This window comes from Tiliqua scincoides, chromosome 3 (assembly GCF_035046505.1).
Source record: "Tiliqua scincoides isolate rTilSci1 chromosome 3, rTilSci1.hap2, whole genome shotgun sequence".
In the NCBI taxonomy this organism is placed as follows: domain Eukaryota; kingdom Metazoa; phylum Chordata; class Lepidosauria; order Squamata; family Scincidae; genus Tiliqua; species Tiliqua scincoides.
This window is the reverse complement of record NC_089823.1, coordinates 19419294-19442940: the sequence shown is the minus strand read 5'-3', so window position 1 is coordinate 19442940 and position 23647 is coordinate 19419294. Positions and strand designations below refer to the sequence as shown.

Below are 23647 nucleotides of genomic sequence, written 5' to 3'. Positions count from 1 at the left end.
CCCTCTGGCTGAAAAGTTTGGAGACCCCTGTTCAAACACATGAAAAGTGCATGCTGGAGCTCTTCCCCCTGAGCTAAGCCTCCTACTGCTGCTTGTTGCGTTGCATTGCTGGTCAGGCGGCAGGGGTCTGCGGGTCCCATGAGTACCACTAGACACCACTTCAAGTACCACCAGTGGTACAAGTGCCACTGGGTTGAGAAACACTGGTCTAGCATATTCCTTTCACAACGGCCTACTAAGGAAGGCCAGAGGCAGGACCTAAAGGTAACACCTTATCCCCAGCAATCAATATTCAGTGGCATACTGCTGTTACAACAAGGAAGGTCCATTTAGCCCTCAAACCAAGAGGCCACTGGCAGATCTAACCTTAGTATATGTGCCTACTCCCACTTTAGCAGCCATCCCCATATCTTGTGGCAGTGAATTCCTAAATCGATTATGTATCCACAGGTCTTCTGGATCACCTCACATAACATACTAGTCTAACCTACCTCGTATAGTTCTTCTGAGGACAAAACGGTGGTGGGTAGTCCAGGTACACGCTCCTGAGCTCCTTTGAAGAGAGGTGGGATAAAAGAAATAGCTCCTGTAAACACAAGAGCATCTGATTAACATCAGTAATTGTTCATCATAAACATCTTAATGCTGTGGGTTCAGGTGGAGCATTGTTCCCCAGTGAGGAACTATACTGCTGGCAATATTGTGTTACATACATGGAAATACAAAGCCTGAGAACGGAGCAGATATATAAAAACCAGTTCTTTAAAGCTTGCTGTCTAGAAAACTTTGGAAACTGTGAACAGGGTTAGGTTTTCAAACCTCTTTCATGGAGGTGGTGAAAAAACAAATCACCTTCGAAAGCCAATCGCATATGTCTATAACACTTTAATATCTGCTGCTAATAAATGCGGATGGATCAGATTGCCTTGGAGCGTGAACTCTCTCATTGATCCACAGAACAGACTTTGAGTGGCTGACAGCAGAATTGCGTTATCTGCTGCATCCCTGACAGCCTGCCTTCTTCCAAACCCAAGAAAATATAGGTGAGATTCACATCTCAAGCGTTCCTGCTATTCTGGAGTGTTGCTGTCAAAGTCAACACGCTTGTGAGTCAAGGATCTGGCATAGTAAGTCAAAGCACACTGGGGGGGGGGGGGAATTCACACATTTGCTATCCAGGAATCTGCTGCATGTGATGGGGGGAGTGGGTCCCTGTCCATCAACTCTCTTCCAGCATTACATATTTGCCTACACTGTAGGTGAGGTGATGTAGGAACCTCAGGCCAGACAAGCATAGCCCCAACTAGTCTCCTACGTACTTTCACTGTCAGTTAACTCATCCTTGATCTTCCTGGAAGTTTGAGTTTCTCAGAATAAAAAAAGTGCTGTGTCAAGCAATCAGAGTGTAAACTGAGGCAGCTTCCATTGTATTCTTACATACATCAGGCAGAACTGTGCCTTGAGAGAATTTTTGAAAGTTACACCAATTATGCACCTACCTCTCACCTCACTTGGCATCAACTACTTTGGTAGGTTAAACCAGGCTGTGATCTGTAAATTAGTCACACCAGTGGCTCATAGGAAGAATCTATATTCATAGAACTTTTGTGAGATTTAGCATTTCTAATAGGAGTCTTTTCACGTTGAAAAGAATCGCAATAAAAAAAATTTCACTTCTGGGGCACCAAATGCTTGCTGAAATGAAAGGTCTTTCATCAGCTTTCTAAACAACTTTAGAAACAGTGTCCGGTTGTTGGGCCTTTCTGGGAAGGGTGCGCCACAATAAGGTTGCCACAACTGAAATAGCCCAGCTCCTCAGGCGATCATGCCAGTGACTTAGAACTAGGCCCAATGCTATCCAACTTTTCAGCGCCAATGCACCACAGTGCAACCCTGAGGTAAGGGAACTAATGCTCCCCCCCCCCCGAATGCAGTGCATGTCCTTTTGGCACAGCTGTATCAGTGCTGGAAATTTGGACAGGATTGGGCCCTGTGTCAAAATTTGCAAGATGCTTCAGGAAACATATTTTCCTTTCCTGTCCTGGGTCTTAACAAATGTTCATATCTTACCAGCTTTCATGTTAACACTGCACTTAGCAATACATGTCTATGTTTAGTTAATATGAAACTTCCTTCTTCATCTGTGAAATAAGCTGGATTCAACCCTGGCTGCAACAGTGATCATCTTGCTGGCACCCTAAAAAGTCAAGATACAAACTGATTGCTATGATACTATTTAGAAAACCATTTGTCCAGATAGGGTCAGTCTAGTGAGCTTTTGCGCTGAACAGAGCTCTTCTTCGGGCCAGATCTGTGCATAATGACATGGAGCTTTTCTTCCCACAGGCCATGTAAATGGCTGTTGGTGATTGGGTAGAGAAGCACTCAGTACAGTGACATCAGGGCAAGAGGTTCACTGAACTATGCATTAGAGAGGAGCTTGACACGGTGCTATTTCCAGCAGCAGCCACATATTTCACATAATGTGTAGTTTTGCCATACCTCCAGTAGAAGCAGGATAACATTTTTTTTTCCTGAGTAATTTCAATGAAAGAGGAGATTCTGGTGCATTTAATACATGGAGCCACTGCTGTTTTCTACAGCTGCAACCTTCCTGGACCAGATCTGTCTTCCTGGGTCAATAAGGTCTTGCACTATGAGGTGACTCATAGCAGCTTCTGGAGCTTACCCTGTGCAAGGGGACATGAGGAGACTTCCAACAGCCAAAACTCCCCTGTGGGATGCAGTAGAAGCCGTATTGCCATAGAAGGGGCTGCTTTGAAAGGAGGGAGCGTCAGAAGGGAGCGTGCAATTTGAATTTAGCTGGTTTGTGGCATGAGGACACCAAACAAATCTTGCCTCAGCGGGATTGCGCTCCACAGTTCCCCAGCTATGCTGACAAGGAAAGGGGTTTGTTACACAAGGATTGGGTAGAAGAGGAGCACCTAACAAAACCCTTTAGTTGGAATTAGACTATCCCCCTCTTTCCACTGCACCAGAAAGGAAATTAAAGCTTGAGGGCCCAATCCTAAGCTTTGCATGCCAGCTCACTGCTGGCACACACTGTTGCAAACGTGCCTTAAGGCATGTTTGTGGGCCTTAGTGCCGGTGTTCTGCCAGTGCTAGCCCAGTGCTGGCCGGCACTAGGTTAGCGCTGGGCTGGAGCTCCGCTGCTTGGGGGTCACGCGGACTGCTGAGCAGCTAAGAGTTAGGTGGAGGTGTGGGAGGAGGCATTGCGGGGGGGGGGGCAGCTGGAGGGTGGGGAGGAGGTGTGCTGGGGGAGGGAGCGGGGTGAGAGGGAGGTGGGACAGCTCTGCTGGATCCAGAGCCTCCATGTTGGGCTGGCCGCTGACACGGAGGCTCTTGATTGTACACCAACCTTTGGGTTGCCATAGATTCAAGAAGCCCCATTGCAGGGATACTCGCTTTACCCAGGGGAAGGGGACAAAAGTCCCCTTTTTCCGAGGAGCCACCGGCGGCTGCCTGGAGTGCACAGGATGTGGCGGCAGCCATTTTTGGTGCTGCTGCAGCCCCACATGCCAGGCAGCTCAGGATTGAACTGTCCTTTCATTGTAGAAAGCTGAGATGAGGCAGTTGCTTGCAGGTGGCATTAGACAACATGAACTGGTCAATTACTCCCCAAGCTACTTCCAGATCTAGCATGATCATATGTTTGGGGACAAACCATATATTACACTGCAGCCTTGTGTAACCCCTGCTTCATTGTAAATGACTCTCGAGAGGGAATTATTTGCAGTGGAGAAGGGAAGGTACCCTGCCATCTACTTTGAATCCCTTTAATCTCTCGCCTCCCCCTTGCAAGACATCTCTTACCCTTGCAGAGTATTTGTGAGCTACATGTGGGTACAGCACCAGTGGCAGGGGTTAAAAGCTGCTGGAGTAATTTCAGGGGGAAAATGATAGAGAGATAATGTCCTGTTGGTGAATGGGAGTTCATGTGGCAAGAGATGGTTTGGGGATGATGACAGCTCAGCCATTATCACTCAAACAGAGCAGCACATAGAGTCAGGCATAAGTTGCAAGACCCCCAAGGTCTGGTGTCCAACAGAGCCCTTTTGCACTTCCTGGTATTTACTTCCTTCTCTAGGCCCCATCTTTATACTGGGAAATGAAGAGGCTGAAAGGGCAGCTCTCTGGCCTGGACTCTTAACACTCCATAACTTTATTGGTAAGTCTTGCTCTGTGCATTGCCTGTATTGCTGAGTGAGGAGCGACACACCTTCTTGAGATTACTCTGAAGGGAGGAAGGAGCCATCAGGGTTGTATTGTACACACCTGTAAGGTAATATGTAAGATCAAGGCAAGAGTCATATGTGCAGCTGCAAAAACTGTCTCTCCATACTGCAGACATCTTAACCGCCCAAGAGGCAAGCTACTGTTCAGTTAAAAAGCAGCATAGCTTCCTTCTTTGGCAGTAAGAAGTGCAGGAATGAAAAGAAAGCACTAACCTGGCTGCACTGTTTTTGAATCTGCTTGTTTTTGAATTTGTTTTTTATGAATCTGAATCACTGTTTTCGAGTCTGAATCCACACAGCTTTTGAATCTGGACATGCATGTCACAAACACAATTATGAATACATCAGTACACAAATATACACATCAGCACATGAAAGATTACACATAAATAAATGAACCTGACAAATACCAAGCCTATGGATACATTTGACATGGAGCAGCAGCAGGGAAACTCTTGACTTTGCAACACTGTATTGTGGGGTAGGTGATCCCAGAGGTTATGGCAGGGAAGTTTGAGCAATATCTCTGTGACAGGTACATTGTGTTACCTTGCAGTTGTATTTCCCTAATAACTCACTTCTCTTGTCTTCTCTACCTAGTAACCCTCCAAAACAAGGACTTGTCAGCTCTTTGCATGGGTTAGAACAGTATTAGTGCTACATGAAACGAAATAGTCGTAATTTGGGCTCAATCAGTGATACAGACAATTGTCAAAGGAGACACATGGTTCTTACACATGGCGCAGAGAAAATAAAGATGAACTTTGATATACAGGTGTGGTACAGAAATACAAAGTGATAGTTCAACAGGTTGCTGCTGATTCCGACTTTTGTCTCTTTGTGGGTGCATATAAAAAGTGCACCAGTTTGAGGAGTGCTTAGCTGACTCAAGGATGTTTAGAGGACAGGATTTCCTATATTGCGTTTCCGGATGATGCCAACAGCAGCCTGAGAGGGTCACTAGAACATCATGGCATTGTATTTGAGTTGAGAGAACAGCTGCAGCTCCATGGCAATAGTTACTCCTATGCAGCTTAACAGTAAAGGAAGGTATGGACTTTTGTCTGCGGTAAATATTTTCCAGAAATGCTCCATACAGCACATAGAGCTGCTGTCTTCTGCAGAGTAAAAGCAAATTAATTACAAAAAATAACCTTTGCAGTGGTAGCAGCCAAGTTACACCAGGAGTTTTTCGTCAGTTATGCTGTCTGCTGTCGTGGACACGTGCCACAATTTAATTATTATTTTTTAACCATCCTAAGTTTTGCATTTGCAACATTGTTATGGATTTTGGTCATATGCCATTAAAATATATTCTGGCTACATAGGCATCAATGGTGTTGTCAAAACATATTCAGGATGCAATCCTATGGCATACTTCCCTGGAAGTATGTCCCATTGAACTAAATGGGACTTACTACTGAGGAGACATGCATAGGATTGCACTGTTGTAATGCAAGGTCAGGGTGGAGCCATCCGTCGTAGGAGACATGGGGGCTGAAACTGCACATGGCCTCCCCAGGCTGAATTTTTCTTCTCTCTGTAACAGGTAGTAGCATTTATCATGCTACATCCTACACATGTAACAATTGGACAATATCTCTCCCCCGAGCCATGTCCCTCTCCATTCAAGTCCCCACCCAAGCAGGGCATTCTTTAATAGATTTTGTCGAAACACTGTCCTTGTTCACATCCAGAGCATTTGCTGTAGACATGCAATCACTTTATGAGCTGAACTCAGACAAAACTTCTTAGGTGAACTTACAACAAAAGCTGAATGTGTACAATATTGATTGGCTAAAAAAATGTGCCTAGCACTAATCTCCCCTCTTTGAAAGCAACGTTTCAAAAATTTTAAAAACTAATTCTGATTTTTTTTAAAAGCAAAAGAAAAGCAAAAGGTGGGATACGTCCATTTAATTGTACAACGGTATACCTGTAAAAATAAAGATGTGCAGACAACTCTCTGGAAGCTCGGGGCAGAGGGCAAAGCTACTAGATTAGCATTTGCTGTGCTCAGGAGGCCAACTGAAGTAGTCACCCCACGTAGCATGTTGATGGGGGGGGGGAGCGGGGTGCCCATCTCTGTCTGCCAACTTGCCTCTACTGCTCATACCCCTACTTTTCCTTCCACTCCCCGGATGGGAGAAGGAAGAGGCAGACAGAGAGGAAGACGAAATATGATGGGAAGAGAATGCTGAGCTAGGACATTGGAGAGTGGAGGAGCAGATGCAGGCACATCATCAAGTAATGGGGACAGCAGTTGGCATGCCACCCCAGGTATCAAGAGGTCTTTGGCTAGCCCTAGCGAAGCAATTTGTCAAATAGGTTGCGATGGTAGAGTGTAGGGGAAAGAAGGTTTAAGCTGCCAGAGGAAAAAATGCAGCCAGTTCTGATTTTTAAGGTTTCAAATTATAAAAATTAATTGGTATGCAGTCTCAGCAATGCTCGAAAGAAATATATGCTCATTAAAGCAAAAGGGTGCCTTGGAGAGAAGGAAAGGATCTTGCACGGGGGCCTTATCTATGCCAGGTCCAAAACCCAGTTCCATGAAAATCCTAAGCTATACTAACTACCACCTGCCTCTATCTTACTTGAAGACTGTCTGCCTGCTGTCAAGGCTGTGCATGTGATGGAAACCTGCAGAGGTACAGAAAAAGCAGAGAAGGTGGCATAGAGCACACAATGCTTAAAAGAGATCTCGGAAGATAACAGAATGGGGAAGATCAAGGACAGCTGTAAATGTCCGTTGAAGACATTGATAGGGTTGGTGTTCCCTTTGACTGGTGTTCCCAACGTGGTTTGATAGAACTGTTTGTTAAGGGAATCTGCTAGATCTGATAGCTCCATCTGCTAGCTCAAGAAAGCCATGTTGCATAGACCTCAACAAACTGAAGAGTAGATTATGGTTTTTCTTGAGATGGCTCATAAAGTACTCAATATTTTAAAAGAAATCTGTTGGGAACACCAATTATAGGGAATGCCAATCCAAGCAGCCATCCTTACTGTTTCTTTGTTGAACAACTATATAGCCAGAAAAAATGCTGATAGACTCATAGACCGGAAAAAAGACTCCCAGAAATTAGGGGTGAGTCTTGATTGCTCTTGACAGCTCTTTGCCCCTTTCTAAGACTAGCAGGACCAAAATAGTAAAAAAAAAAAAAAATGCAGTTATTCAAAAGATGATAAATTATGCCCACCTGCTTGGTTTGCAAAATATATGTAAGACTTTCATGTTTCTTACCTCAGGGATCCCCTATACAAAATGTAATTTTTTTTAAAGACAGGTAACCCCTATTGTACATGTGAACATGCAAAATCAAGAAGTGTCTGCTCTTATCGCTCTCTCCATGATCCATTCAGCTTCATGCTAGTTCTTCTTGATACTTTTGCCCTTGCCTCTGTTGGCCTTCCTCATGGAAGAAAACCAGTCCAGGTCAGTAGATATTAAAAGAACAGTTGTTGTTTTATTCTTTTTGGTGGGTACAAAAACCACAGTTTCTTACACAGAACAAGATTATAAATAATATCAGTAACATGAGTGACCCGTAGTCTCTTTTGATTCTACACTGCAGACTGATGGTGTTCTCTAAACGTATTTGTTGGTTTCTTGTAGTTAGACAGATGCAAATCCGTGGAACACTGAATAATGGAACAGAATGACGGTAACAGCAAATGAGAGGATGACCAACCATGTTTATAAAAAAAAAAAAAAGTCTTTGAATTTTATTACAGTGATGGCATTTTATATCAATTATTGCAATGAATTGTTCCCTAAGATGGTTAGAAAAAAGAATTGTGTTGTCCTCTACTGAATTTACATCCGTTAAAAAGCAAGCATGTTTCAATATTCCTCTTTTGTCCCAAAGAAAAAGTAATTAATTTCTTTATTTTTTTTTCACAGGATTTACATATTTATTTTCTTATCACAGTTTAGTGACTTGTTTCCACAGCTGGATATTCTTCCCATTGTATAATGTTGATCATCTGGAGACACAGGTTAGCATGGCCATTGACTTCTATAGCTATTGGTTTCCCACTTTGTCAAGACAAAGGCCAAAAGATGGTCCTTCCTCAAGCGTGTTCTTCACGGTTTTAATGCGCTAAATTGGCAAGTCTTATTAGTGTTTAAAGTCCACTCATGTGAGATTTGTTGCTGTTAATATTCTTGTCCCTGCCCCTCCTCCCCGCAACAAAACTAAATTATGATTTTTTTTCCTGATATAAAATCTGAGTTTGGGTTTCCGAGCTGAGCCCATGCACACGTTTGTTGCTGATGATGCCTGGCGCATGTGGACCCCTTCCCATACTCAGCCCGTTTCTAAGTTCATCAATGACATGTCCCATGTCGTGTTACAGTCCATGCTGTACTCCCATCAGTCACTGACACAGTTTAATTAAGGCACTCGAATATTTTTTTGGTTTTTATGGTAGGTCTGATGCAATTACCGCCAATCCTGAACTTTGTCTAATTGCAGTTCCAGCGTGTACGGCCTTTGGGCAATCGGGAGTCAGTACGCGGCCGTTTTCGCCCATGCTCCCTGTGATGGATAATCTGGCTTTGTTTCGTATGGCTTCAGAAAAGGTCAGCTGGGAGGCAGGAAAGTGAAGAGACAGAAAGAGAAAGAGAGCGTTACAATATTTCTACTCCCCAACAATGCAACTCACAACAAACACCAAAAATATCTAAATGTAGACATCTGCATTATTGTGTTACTTATTTCACACATACACATAAGTGCATTTTCCTCTCTTTTCTCAAACTGGAGATTCTGATTACATTAAAATTTAGTAAAAGTCAATTGCTGTGGACCAATTAAAATGTCTCCCTGTTGCCCAGACTTCTCAGCAAACAATCCATACCCTTGTATTTTCCTATCAGCTTTCATGTATATGATGGCAGCAATAAAGCTATAAGCTTTGAAATTTACTAATAAATTAGTTCATAAACACAGAGATGGTTAATCTGACATTATCAATGTCATTGATCAGTTTTTAAAAGGATTTTGTATGCTTTGGCCACAATCCTGCTGCTGTTGTCATTTTAAATTCCTTTGATTTCAACGACGAGAAGATTAAAGCATGTGCTGAACTCTTCCCCTGAAATCCAGGGAGCTTAAAAGTGCCTAACACTGGCTGAATCATTTCTTATTTTCTTTCTTTCTATGCATTTTAATCCTGCTTCTTGTGACTAAAGCTGAGATGCCTTACAAATGCTTAAAAAAATACATACAACATAAAACATAAATTTCCCATAAAAAGCAACAGCTGTTAAGAAAAATTAAATATTCATTAGGTAAATAGTTAAAAAAAACCTGACTGAAAAGTCTGTCTAAACAAAAATACGCTTCAATTTGTCTGTGCTAGGTGAAGGCTTTAATCCTAACTGCACTTACTTGGAAGTAAGTGCTATTGAGCTCAATAAGTCTTACTTCTAAGAAAAAGTGGGTAGGATTTGGATGCAAGAACTCCCTGGAGGGCTTATCTAGGACGGAAGCATCCCCCCCCCCATTTGTAAAGTGTCTTAAAAGGCTCCAATCCAACTAAACTTTCTCATGGAGCCTCATGGAGCATAAATCCTCTTGAAACCAATCAGGCAAGTCAGTTATGACCAAAGCCTTGTTAATTTCAGTGGGATATATATGCAACTAAATTTGTTGGAATGGGCTCACATTCTCCAATAAAGGGATTAATTTGCAATAATCTTGGCCACATATTGCATGCAAGATGACAAGAGCAAGACACATAGCAGGAAAAATATACAAAGGTCACAGTAGGGACATTTAGGGTAGCTTCAGACAACCAGTTCTCCTCTCCCCCACCCCAACAATAATAATCTAGCTTGTCTCAAGAGCAGCTGCTATGCCCATAGCAGCATTTCTCAATCAGTGATACTTGTACCACTGGTGGCACTTGAGGTGGTGTCCAATGGTACACGTGGGACCCCCAGGCTCGTGCCACCTGATAGTGAGACCAGTAATGCAACAAGCAACAGTAGGGGGCCCGTCTTAGAGGGCAGATCTCCAACGTGCACTTTTCATGTGCTTGATAAAGTCCTCCTGCCTGCCCTAAGCCTCTATTTGGCGTTTGTCACATTGTGTCTGGACTTCTATTCCAGAAGTAACTGGTGATGACCATCACCAGTTTCCTTCCGGAGGTACTTCCAATCGGGGGAACATGTGAAATGGCACGGTGGGGAACAAACGTTGGGAAACACTGTCTTATGGGATCTGTAGCACACCAAATGCCTACAGATGAACTATTTTTGCTTGACTTTGTATGTGCAGCTGTTGCAAAAGTCTGAAGAAAGGGGGAAAGTCCAAGAAGGCAAAAAGTTGGGTAAAAGGGATGTGGTTGATTCTTCTCTTTAAAAACTTTTTGACATGAAGGTTTTTTTTTGTTTTTTTTTAAAGGGTGGGGAACATCTTTGTTGGCCCTAGCTTCTCCCCCCCAAGTGACTCATGTTTTTGGGCATCCCAATTCTAAACATTACTCATAATAAATGAAATATAGCCTTCTCCACCGTGGAGCTTCTGGGAGAAGGTCGGCAGCCTTGGTATGTGTTTTGGGCATAACTGGAGAAGTTAAGCAAGGATGGAACCCAGTCTCCATGGACCCACAGCATTTTTCCCACATATGCATAGACATATTGAGCCTCCCCAGTAAAGCATTCACAAAGGTCTTCTCTTCCTGCTCTCCTTGTGGCCTTCCAGAGCTCTTCAGCAGCACTGTCTGCACAGAAGCTGTGCAGAAACCAGAAACTGCAGAGAAGGAGGCTCTTACAATTTCCTGCACCTATGCCTAGAACGTCAAGCACTGCAGGTGCAAAGGGCTCCATGGTTGCTCAGAAAAAAAGCAGTGACTTATCAGGAAGGGGGAGCAGGAGAACATCTTTGATGGGGGGATTTCATGTAAGGGCTATAAGAAGAATTTAGCTGCATAAGAGGGTCTATCTAGTCTGTGTCCTGCTTCCAACAGTTTACAGCCAGATGCCTTCCTTTGAAGTTGCATTTCACCATGAATATGTCTCATTTTTGTTCTTAAAAGTGCCGACTAAGCTTGTGACATTACTATACCATGCGATGGAGGAGGATGAATGCCACCCTGCCCAGCTTGTGGGCTGCGTGGAAGCATCTGCTGGGCCACTGGGGGAAACAGAATGCTGGACTAGCTGAACCTTTGGCTTAATCCAGCAGGAGTCTCCTTATGTGGCAAGGAATTCCATAAGATAAGCATGACATAATACCAATATGGGTGCAGGAATTCCAGAAAGCGTTTAACCACCAAGCCAATTCCCAGTGTGTTTAAACATTCCAGCTCCTCACAATGGTTCTGTATTGACAGAATGATTTTTTTAAAAAAGGTATTCATAATGCTAGCCACTTTGTTATTAAAAGTAAGGGTAGGTAACATAAGAGCACAAGACAAGCCCTGCCAGAACAGACTCCTAGGTCCATCTAGCCCAGCATCCTGTTTCTGACCACAACTGACTAGGTGCTTCTGTAAACCCACAAGCAAGACAGGAAGACAAGAGTCCTCTCCAGCTGTTGTTTCCCAGCCTACAGTCCCTGAACTGGAAGTGGCACATAGCCACTGGTTCTCCATGAATTTAATCTAGTCCCCTTTTAAATGTCCATTACCACCCCTTTGGCAATGCATTTCAGATTTCTTGTTTAAAAAGAGAGATCGTGATCATGGAGATAGTCTGTGGTTCAAAGTCAAAAATCACTTGAGCAAAGGGCCTTGGGCTGGCTGAGAGCAGCACTTAATCCTTGCTAGAGGTTAGAAGGGGTAGAGCTGTGGTAAAAATTGTGGGATCAGGAAGCAAGGAACTGCAGGTTATTCAGGGGATTAATGTAGACAAGAAATCATGTTTGGAAGGGCACATTCTCAGCCTGGCATGTGGCCCAGTGGACACTGTAGCTCCATTAATTCCAGGAACTGTGTTGAAATCTTGAACAGGTGACATGAGGATGTTCTGGTTCGGATGTGCTAAGGATAAAGCACCATTTCTCAGGAGAAATGCTTTCCCCACCATGGAATCCAGAATGCTGGGACTGCACAGAGGTCATAAAGAAGAACCATAGTTTATGCAGTTGGAATAATGCAAATCTGAGTAACTTTACTATGATTACAAAATCTCCTGGGTTAGTAGTAGTTTTTAGTTTTTCCAGAGATGAACATAGAAGACAACAGGAATAAGACAGTCAAGAAGATATGAAGGGCAAGTCTGGGGACAAAAAATTTGAGGATCAGGTAGGGGAAAGTGAGTTGTGCAAAACATGGCCATACACAGATACACGCCAGACTCCTGTCCAGGCTTCTACAGGTTTCTAAGTAAAAAAAAAAAAAAAGCCATATTTCCATGTGCACAAGGATTTGATTCACGGCACAAGGATTTGGAGAAATAAAAAGAACCCAATTGATTTGACTGTAGTTGGGAAAGGTTTCTTGATTGCAGTGACTGCCAACATGCGCCATGCTGCAAGTGAAACATTTTCATTGAAATAAATGGGAATTGCACACACATGTATGTGCATGATTGTGGACCTCGGCCACAGTCCCTAAGTCCGCATACTCAAGATATCTACATGTGCAGCCCTTTGCTTTCTCCAGCTCATTTGTAAAAGTTATCCCACTGCTTTTCACAGGGGTGTGTTTAGAAACCAGTTTAGCAGCTTGCACAAGGGAGCCTTGCTGCTGCTGATGGAGAAGACCAAGGAGAAACCTTGATGGCACATGCAGATCTCTCGCGTAAGCCTATAGGCAACCTTCAAATCCTTGCCCAGGTGGAACAAACCTTTTAAGAAAGAGTTTGAAATCAGCTTCCCTTTGCAATTGTTCCTCTCAGAAAACAGTAGCGTATAACTAGGCAAAGAAAACTCTGCAAAAGAATCTAAAACTTTTCTAGTTCATGTGCACCAAGCCCCCACCCTCACTTTCTTTGTAACCCTCCTGAAAACCCACCTATTCCTTGGAGTGCTCCAGCTAGTATGACCACACGCCATTCTCTGGTCATGCTGTGTTTGTTCTGTATTGTATGGTTCTGTTTTGTATCGGCTGTGTCTTTAGACTGTAATCTCCTTGGGGCAGGGGCTTGTTATTTGACTGGCACACTTCGCCTATTGTACAGCGTCGTGCGCTCCAGCGCTATATAAATAATAAATAAAAATTATATAATAATTCTTTTCCTTTTAAATCCTTCTGAGGTGGCAAAATATAACTTCTGTTTCAATGCTTAACATTTACACCTTTACAGCTAAGTTCTAGTTTAATGTTTTTCCTCTTAAATCTCTATCAATCATTGCTGAAGGTATTATTATTAAAATACATGACTGTTTTATGGAGTATTGCTAAAATATTATGAACTGGTTCACACACTTTTCAGGGCCAGGTTTTCAGGGCTCATGGTAGTGGAATGGAAATGCATATATCCAACATTTTGCAAACCTCATAACATGTGATGCTAGAGTATAAACTCTCACATGTGCACGGGCCTAATTCCCATGAGTTTTCTCTCCACTTCTAGAGGGAAAGGACCATGTGAACAGAATGTATATATACAGCAGTTGACCGCATCATATGCTACTGCATACATACAGTGGGGGAGGGGTTAGATGCATCCATTCCACCACCCTCCAGACATGGTGCACTACCATGAATGTGCATGTGTGTGAACCAGCCGCTAATATGCCAACGCTATGATTTACAGTGTACAGTGGGGCTTATTCTAGGAAAACTGTGCCTAGATTGCAGTCTAACCCTCTTAAACTCTGCAAGTATAAAGGCTTCAGCCATCACAATGCTGCCCTGTATATCAATAAAGGTCATCCTTCAAGCACAGCTGCAGCCCATGTTTCTCTCAAAGGCAGTGGTTCCCAAACTGTGAGCCGTGGCTCCCTAGGGAGCTGTGGAAACCAGCAGGGGAGCTGAGGAATTATTGCAAAAAGCCCACCACCCTATACAATACATAGAATTGTAGCCCTATTGGGGAGCCATGGCTGATGGCTTTGGGAGACCAAAGGGGCTGCCAGCTGAAAAATTTTGGGAACCATTGCCCTAAGGTGATCCCATGTGGTTAGGGGGCTGTGTATGAAAGAAGCAACCATACTGGCAGAGTTGCCTTGCAGAAATAAGGCTCCTGGAAAGCTGCCCAGATCCCTAGATCTGAATCTATGATACCGTAGTCATGATATGGTTTGTCTCAGAGGTTATTGTTCTAGGGTGCAAGAATATGAGCTGCTTCTTGATAGCATCAACTCCTCACTGTTGCTCCATTGCATAGTAACATATGAGTACATCATTTCAGTAAGATAAGCTATGTTCATATGAAGCCCAAAATAAGGGGAAGCCAGAAGATGCAGGGCTGGTCCAAGAGATTTCCCAAAGAAGTTGCCACATGAGAACCAAGAGGTCACATAAGGGCCCCTAAAAATGTCATCACCCCAAGTGACAACCCAATCCTATCCAACTCTCCAGCTCTGATGTGGCTGCAATGCAGCACTCAGGCAAAGGAACAAATGTTCCCTTATCTCGAAGAGACCTCTGTGACTGCCTGCTCACTACAGAATGCAGCATGTTCTGTTGGTGTGGCTGTAGTGGTGCTGGAAAGTTGGTTAGGATTGGACTGTGAAGCTCAAATGTATGTTGCGGCTCTGACCTTGGAATTGCCAGTGTAATTTTCTTCCTGTAGAAGCAGTTCTGGGGGCCATGCTGGGAGTGAGGAGTCATCCAGTCCTTTCTCCCCTGCCATGACCCTGATTCAGCTTGTCTCTCAAAGCAACAGCTAGCCTTAGAGAGGGAAATCTTAGAGTCACAAACTTGTGGCTATCATTTTCCCACTCCACAACTAACAGGATCTTTGGACGGGGCATTTACATCATTATTAGCATGGGGGGAACAGATGAGTCCCACTGAGGCCTTGACCCACACCCTCTGCTGCTGTCTTTACAAAGAGAAAATTACATTGAGAATTGCAAGCACAGATCGCCAGCTTGACATCTAGTTTGACTCTGAGACTGGAAACAGACAACGAATGGAATCCAAAGGCAGTGAATCCTGACTAAGCACCACGAAAAGAAATGGAAACAAGTTAGTCATGATTAACTTAAGCTCCACTAAGCCCCACTGCTTTGGTGCTCAGTCAGATTCACTTTCTGTGGCTACAACCTAGTAGTTTTAAAGGGCCAAACTACATGTCATTAAGAATGCATAACATGACCCTGTGTGTTTTGTTTTTGTAGATATCAGGTGCGGGTGGAGCTCTGCAAAATGAAAAGTGGTGGTGGTGGGTGCAGGAAGTTTATCACTTTGTCCTTGTTGCAATTTCAAGATCACTTCTGAACCACCTCCCAGCATTAAAGCCCTTGAACCCTGCCACCTGTATCACGGTCCTCCCATACTCTATTTCCAAAAATAAAAAGCACAGGGCCATGTTATGTATTCCTCATAATGTGTGGTTTGTCACGCCCTAAGAGAGTGGTATGGCAGACTGAAGATGGTATGGCAGACTGTCCACTGTGATGTACTCACACTCACTTCTTTTGTTCTTCAGATGTGGTGGGGTGGAGGGTTGGGTACTACAAAGTCTGCAAAACCTGCTTCGGCAATAGTGAGGTGGGTGTGCATGCCACAATTTACAAGAACTGTACCCAACCACCTTCAATGCTCTGAAATACATTACATCTCCATGGTTGAATTCATTCACTACCTTGTGAAAGTTCTCTCTACTCCCTAATGTTTCCACAGTGGCTGAAGGATGCAGTACCCAGATTTGTGGGGTCGGGGGAAAGGAAAGGGCAATAACCAGTACGCCTGACTACTCTTTTTGTGGCAGCAATTTTCTCCTTGTTGCCTGTGGTCTTTGGCACACGGGGATTGTTTTCCAAAAACAAACCTTGTGGTTTTACATGTGCTGCCACCACCATTCAAACTGTACTCAGGAAGTTTGCATGATCTTGCACTGTCTGCTCATCAACAATAAGGCAGCCAACCTGAGCTTACTGGAGGATATACCAATAAAATAAACTGACTAAACAACTGAGAGCCCAATCCTATCCAACTTTCCAGAGCCGATGCAGCCACAATGTAGCTCCAAGGTAAGGGAATGTTTGTTCCCTTACCTTGAGGAGGCCTCTGTGACTTCTCCACCACCGCAGGATGCAGAATGCACCCTATTGGCATGGCTGCATCAGTGCTGGAAAATTGAATATGAATGGGCCCTAAGGCTGCAATCCTATCCATACCTACTGGGAGTAAGCCTTATTGACTATAATGGGACTTACTTCTGAGTAGAAATGCATAGGCTTGGGCTCTAAACCATTTTACTTGTACAGGGAGCTGCCAAGAGCAGGTGGAAAACGTGAAGGCGACCCCCATGAATTGGGCACCAATTCTGAGCCTTAGTCCTATGTACCTATTGTAACTATCATATCTTTTCTAAATCCCCCTCTTCCCTGCGTAGGTCTATCAAGAAATCTTATTTGACCTGAGCCCTTGGTCAAGAACTTTAGATTTTTCTCAGCATCATCTAAAATTTCAAACTCTTGTAAAATGTCCCTACCGATTTATTTTTTTTTAAAAATCACAGTATCAAATATATACATGTGTATAAAAAAAGCAAAACCCTTGCAATGCAGATGTCTATTGGCAATGTGTAAGTAAGTATACTAAACATCTGCAGCCAAAATTAACTTTCCAAAAGTTTTCCAAAAGAGGAAGCTCTCTTGAGAAGCAAGCAGTTACCAGCACTGGACAGACAGGTCACAACACCGCATGACAAGATGATGATGATGCATCACCCACTCACTGTAGTAGGCCCTAAGTCCTACCCCTAAATTTTAACACTCTCGGTTCCATATACGTTGTAACCTTCTCTATAAGTTGCTAAATTCTGGGTATTCTGCGAGGAAGTTGGATTAAAAGTCTGTGCACTCTTTGCCACCTTCATTCTCTTCGCCTCTGCCCTGGATTTGTAACAGAATTCTATCAAAGCCACCAGCATAGCCAAGCCCAGGCCTCCAACCAGAATGTAGAAGACACCGGCGACGTTGCTGAGACTCAAGGCGCTCGTCTTGTCCTGGAGAAACAGAACAGATGGCATCAAATCACAGCAGCCATTTAGCCTGGAAAACCAACAAGTACCAAACAGTACAAAACCACAGAGATACCAGCCATGGTTTCACTGAAATAAGTAGGGGGGGAAAAAAAAAAGACTGCTATTGACACATATCTTCAAGATAACTGGTCCGTTTAGATTTGCAAAACAAAAAACATAGAGACAAACTTTTTTTTTTTTTTTTTTTTGGCTAAGTGCCAGATCTTCCTAGGGAACATTGCAAAAGTACTGCATGTTTTACCAATACTTTAGGATGTAATTAGTCCCTGGGTAACAAATGGGCTGTGCGTAATAGTCTAACACTATTAGCTGTGGCATCAATAAAGCAGATCTATCTTCTTACGGAGTACTCTCATTTAACAGCGATCTAAGCATGGAGCTGTTAGAAGCTCATTTGAAGTTTACTGTTTGCACACACCCAAATCAGTGACCTGTTTCTTTTTTTAACTAAATGTGCACTTATATGTTGATCTGAAAATAAAACCCAGACCAGTCTCTCAATTACCACTTTTTAAAAAGTTTAATGTGTGCTGCATTTAAATCATTTTTTTAAACTCAGGCAAATGTGTTACTTCTGGCATAATGTCACAGACATGGAGGCTTAACCAAAATGTGTGCAGAAAGGTCTCTGCGCATAAGGAGTCTCCTCTGTTTCCCTACCGTAGGGCAAAAGGGTTGCTGAACTCCTCAAGTTTGAAAAAGTCACTTGCAATGTGGTGCAGTACAGAAAGAGAGGGACCTGTGGGTTGGGGAAGCAGTCAGAAAGTCCTGTTGCTACATGTACAAGCCCATACACAAAAGCGATGACAGTGCACCTTCTGGACTGGGACCAGGGCTATAACTACGTAGGAGCCTCAGCTGGCCTGATTTTGTCTGGACTTTTGCGCCCTCTTTAAAACGTATATTAACGATGCAGGAAATTATTTGATTTGTAATAAACGTGAAAAACACACACAAGAGCTATTAGGTTTGTAGTCCAAAATAACTTCAGATAACCAAATGAGTCTTGCTTTTACAATAATGTTAAGGAGGTATTTGTAATCAGTTTATTCCTTCCATGGTGTGAAGTCATGTTGCAACAATTTACTGCTCATTTTGGTATGACTGGCTGGGGAATGTAATTAATTGCCCACTTGACATTTCAGGATTAAAAAGAACTGTATGTGATTTTTTTTTATTAGGATGCTTTAGGCTAATGATCTTTTCCAGGATTTGGCTTAAAACTGTATATTGCTATATGGCTAAATGAGTAATAAATTAACTTTCTCTTTTCATAGGACATATTTTTTACAACTGAGTGAGAGTAGTAATTGATTTCTTATTCATAGCTATGCAGAAGTTGACCACCATAATGATTAACTATTGCAAAAGTTTAATTTGAAGACCCATTATTAAATGTTCAAGCTAATGTTTGGTCAGGTCCAGGATTATAGAGATGATGGGAAGTTAACAAGCATAAGTGTTTTCTCTTAGTCTTTGTGTGTGTGTGTGTAGCTTTTTATTCTGCCCTGAAACCTGTTAGCTTTTCAAAATGTTGTCCAAAGACAGGGCAGGGCTTCATTTTTAAGAGAATGGACTTCGACTTAAATGGAAGACATCCCAAATGTCCTTTGGCACATGTTAAGCAGGTACAAACTATCACTGCTAAGCAGCAAGGAAAGACAGCATACATGATCAGAGGTATTTCATTACATTCAACATCATACGTCTTACAATCTCACTATAATTCCTAAGCTCAGACAGCTGTGCTATCCGGTCAGTGTTCTAAGTCCATAAGTGGAAGGTATATAGAAAGACACAATCACTGGGTGCTCCACAACCATCGCACCTCTGTGCTCGTGGAAACTCGAGCAAGTATAAGCCTCAGCATCATTTGGATGCACAGTAAAGGCTTGTATTTGGGTTTGCTTCTGAGATGCAGTTGGTATTGAGTGTACGGATATATATTATAGATGGGGAACATTACCCATGGTGCATCTTGGGGGCAGGTGCTACAAATCCAGATATATACTATTGCCCCTCTCGGCATTGGCAGAGAAAGGACAAGCCTTTTCTACATGCTGACCCTTTAATAGCTCATTCATTTCCATCCCTATGTGATCATTAACTCCCTTGTGCACACAACAGTAGGTCCCGAACTGCAGCAACTGACCTTACTTCCAGAGTCCTTCGGTCCACATTCACCTTTATCGTACCACCATTTGTTTTTCAGCTTGTCTAAGACGCCTGCCTCACTGAGTTTCAAAACGGCAAGGTTTACAGGAATTCTTCACGTGGAAAATAACATAAATAACATTATATATGTTATTTTATGTTATTCAAGCAAAACTACATAGAATCGCATTGCAAAGTGACGGAGCGGAGGCCACAGTGGCTGTGATGTCATGTACGTAGGCCCAGGTTAGAGACAGACACACAACTGGGACCTGCTCCATCGCTTCAGGTAACGGGCACATCCTGCTGCGGAAATCTTTAAACAAGTTGTGTGCAATTACTGTGAACCCAAAACTATTAGCTTTATGCAGTCCTTTGCAATATGCATTGGTTGTCCAATGAAAGGCTGCCAGACTTTTAGACATTGGGTCCCGGAGTGTACTCTACTTCATTTTTCATGCAGAAGCCAGGTTGAATCACATCACCCATCAATCAACCCCTAACAACTAACCCTATCCTAGTATTAAAGCAATGCATCACTTAAGTGATTTAGGATGCAAGCCTCAGCATACTTCCTGAACATTCCATTCCATTGAGTTCAGTGAGATTTACTTCTGAGTAAACAGGTTAAAGGTGCAATCCTAACCCCTTATGTCAGTGCTTTCCAGCACTGGCACAGCGGTGCCAATGGGACATGTGCTGCATCCTGCAGTTGGGTGGCACTCATGGAGGCCTCCTCAAAGTAGGGAATGTTTGTTCCCTTACCTTGGAGCTGCATTGCCCTTATGTCAGTGCTGGGTTAGGATTGCACCCTTAAATTCACAATGTAAGTCAGTATGCTGAGGCAGCCACTTTGTCGTATTCCTTACCAGCTAAAGGGTGAGTGATGTTATGCTAACATGAAGCATTTCCACCTTTAGATTTTCCAACTTAGACCAGACTCCACTGCCCTAAGCCTGATCTCTGCCCAGGCTCCTGCTATCATGGCCTTGGCAGTGGGGCAAAGAAGAAGTCGTCCCAAAAAGCATTCATCTGCTCCCGGGACCAAATTGGGGAACAGATAATTTCTGGGGCAGGAGATCAGGGTTGTTTCTACCAACATCTCCCAACACAGCATCTTCCAACACAGACATTTCAAACTCAGTCATGAAGCTCACCGGGTGACACTGAATCTGAAATTCAGGCTAACCTATTCATGGTCTTGTTGTGAAAAAAAACCAGAGTATATCCACATATACTGCTCTGAGTAGCCCTGGGGGCTGGGGATAAGAATAGGCCCTCAGTTTGGCTGTACTTGTCGTAAGAGGCGACTAAACAGCCACCGGGTAGATGGGACTCATCAGCCTGGGAAGGCAACTCATCTGAGAGAAGGAAAACTCTGATCCCAAACCTCCACTGCCTTGTGGCTACATCCAGTTATGGAAAAGGCTTCAGGAGTCAACCTCGAGGCAAAATCCGGAGCCGGAGTCCCTGAGGCAGTTCATGGCTGAACACAGTCAACCGTGTTTCTGGCAACTCCTGCGACGCCGCTGGAACCAACCGTATTGGCCTCTGCCTTTCCATTGGACCATTTCAGCGACGTGGAGAGGGGGGATTTGCTGCATGGGTAGCAGCCTATCCTCCATACCTACTTTACCCAGGCTTCGCGCACTGGAGAGGACACACTGTTCCAGAACCTCCATTCAGAGCGTGACACCATAGTCTTCCGAGACTGAAGGATGCCAACACACTGCTCTGAGTGCCTTGGTGGACGGATGGGATCTGCAAAGGTGGGACCTGCAAATTTTCTTTGTCCTTGAGCACTTTAGTGAATTACAAGATGAGGTCTGGGAATTGGTTACTTGACCTTTTGAGTTGCTAGTGCGCCTTATAACATGAAGACTGTGTCCCAGAGCTAGTGCTAAGGGATGCCGCGTGCCAGGGCTGGGACTTGACTCTGCCAAAAACTACATCCCTCAGCATATTTTAGGGGGAAGCAATGATAATAACCCACTTTAAAAAAAAGGGGGGGGGGTTAAATTTACAGTTCTGATGTGCTGTAAAAGGACACTGTGTAAACTGGGAGTCAGCAGTGGAAGACCTCAGGGCACAATCTTTCCCCTTAAGTTTACCAGGTGACCCTTCTGGTTGTCAACCCCAGTGTAGTGTAGACAGTTCTCTGTGTAGACAGAGAATGGCTGTGGCAATGGGACTTGATGGCAGTTCACTTTGGGATGGTGGTGGTGGGATGTATGGCTCACCACCCTGCATTTTGTCCTGAAAGTGGCCCTCTTGTGAAAAGAATTATTCCAGGAGATCTAAAGGTTAAGTATGGGGAGAGGAGTGTCACCTGCTCTTTATATTGTCTTTCTGCTATGTGGCTGCTTTCTGCTTCACCGAATCTATTGTGACTTCTTAGTTTACGAGAAGAGAAACCAAAATTTGCACTCCCATGCTAATCAGTGAGCCTTGAAAAATTACAAGAATGCAAATATTTTTGCTTTGACAGTAATTGCACACATTGGGACTTTGATTTTTCACTTACTAGCAATGCCACAGGACACGGTTAAGGATTTCATGGCAGGAAGAGACCCCAGCAGATGCGCCAATTACTCTACATACTGTTTACCCGCTTTGGTGACATTGAGGCTAACCTTGGAGTCACCTCCCCCGCTGCCACATTCTCCTTTGTCGTACCACCATTTGTTTTTCAATTTGTCCAAGAGGCCTTGTTCATTCAGTTTTAATACTGCGAGGTTAACAGCATTTCTTGAAACGATAAAACATATTTTGTAAGAAACTGCACAGCTGTTAAGATGTTAGCAGGAATGAGGACTTAAAAAGCTTGTTTATCCACACACTAAATAAACCTCTCATTTGCATATTACAACATCCCTCTGAGTAGAAAGAAGCATATTTGCTTACAAATTTGGCCCCCACCCCAAAATTGCTGTCCCAGGCTAAGAATGACAACTTTATGGCTTAGTACTTAAATAGGGATAATATGATTTTGTAAACCAATCCAGAATAGCTATGTGATCACATCCTTGCAATGGGGCGATAAAGCGTAGCCAGGATATTTCATTTGAATTGTTTTCATCTTTTTTTTCTCAGGATAGGATAGTAAAAAGCTGCCCTATATTCAGTATAGACCTAGATTCAATTTTCTTAGCAAACAGGCAGTGTTCATTCTACAAAATAAGAGTTTTTAAGTTTCAGTTCCCTAGGGGCTGGAGTGCAATGCTCTTGAAACTAGCATAAAAGGGTGGCAGGGAAAAGTGTGAGTTAAATAGTATACAAGCAAAATTGCACACAAACATCACACACCAGCAGTTGATGTGTCAGTCTCCACTGATCGTCCAGAACGTATACGGGGTCTATCCGGTCAAAGTTAAACAGTCATTGGTTCCATGGGAGACATTAAGCATCTCCACTGAAATTAAAAGGACTTTGAAAATGAGCTTAATTTGAGGTGAAACATGTCTATGGAATCTATGCTACACACTGGTATATATTAAGTTATAGATAGCCTCATTGGAGATAATACATCACCGAATTTCTAGGGCAGATTGCACCATGGAATTTAGGAGCTGAGGACTTTCAACAGCATACTTACCAGAGTTCCTTCAGTCTCCCACTGCATGAGGCCACAATAACTCTGCCCAGAGCCCTCTAGATTCTATAATGTCTCCATAACATCAACATGCAGTATAGGGCAGCCATTTTCAACTAGTGTGCTGCGGAACATTGGCAGTGCGGTGTGCTTTGACAATTGTCAGAAAAAAGATGGTGTATCTTAACAATTTGAGTGTCTTGTCAGTGTGCTGTGAGATGAGAAAGACCAGCAATTTTCAACCTAGGGACTTCCATGCTTGCGCAGCATAAAGCGTTTCATTTCTGCTATTGACTTTGAGCTGTCCATGGTCCTGTAGCCTCTCCTGGATTCTTGCTGTTCTTCGCCAGTATATTCCTACTCACGGGAACCAACGCCTCTACAGTGCTGAATGACCTAGGTAGGCCTAGCTGCACTGCTCAAGCTGGAACAGCATGGAGGCTCTGGACGCTCCCACAAATGTGCTGTGCTCAACAGGGTCATTCAGCATTTTAGAGACTTCCCATGAGTAGGAGTTATACTGGTAAA

The 23647-nt window shown here is 43.4% G+C and overlaps 1 protein-coding gene across 2 annotated transcripts in view; it reads right to left on the bottom strand.

The window, feature by feature from the left end:
- Positions 1-7820: 7820 nt before the first annotated feature.
- The window catches only part of GRIA4 (glutamate ionotropic receptor AMPA type subunit 4), a 286480-nt gene continuing 270653 nt past the window's right edge, over positions 7821-23647 (bottom strand). The window contains exons 14-17 of one of the 2 annotated variants that reach the window (XM_066622011.1): positions 22161-22275; positions 17200-17334; positions 8706-8846; positions 7821-7898 (exon numbers count right to left, since the gene is read on the bottom strand). In XM_066622011.1, coding sequence (XP_066478108.1) covers positions 7821-7898; positions 8706-8846; positions 17200-17334; positions 22161-22275 — 469 coding nt within the window. Of the gene's footprint in view, positions 7899-8705; positions 8847-17199; positions 17335-19525; positions 19641-22160; positions 22276-23647 lie in introns of both variants that reach the window. The other variant, XM_066622010.1, reaches the window with a different exon arrangement.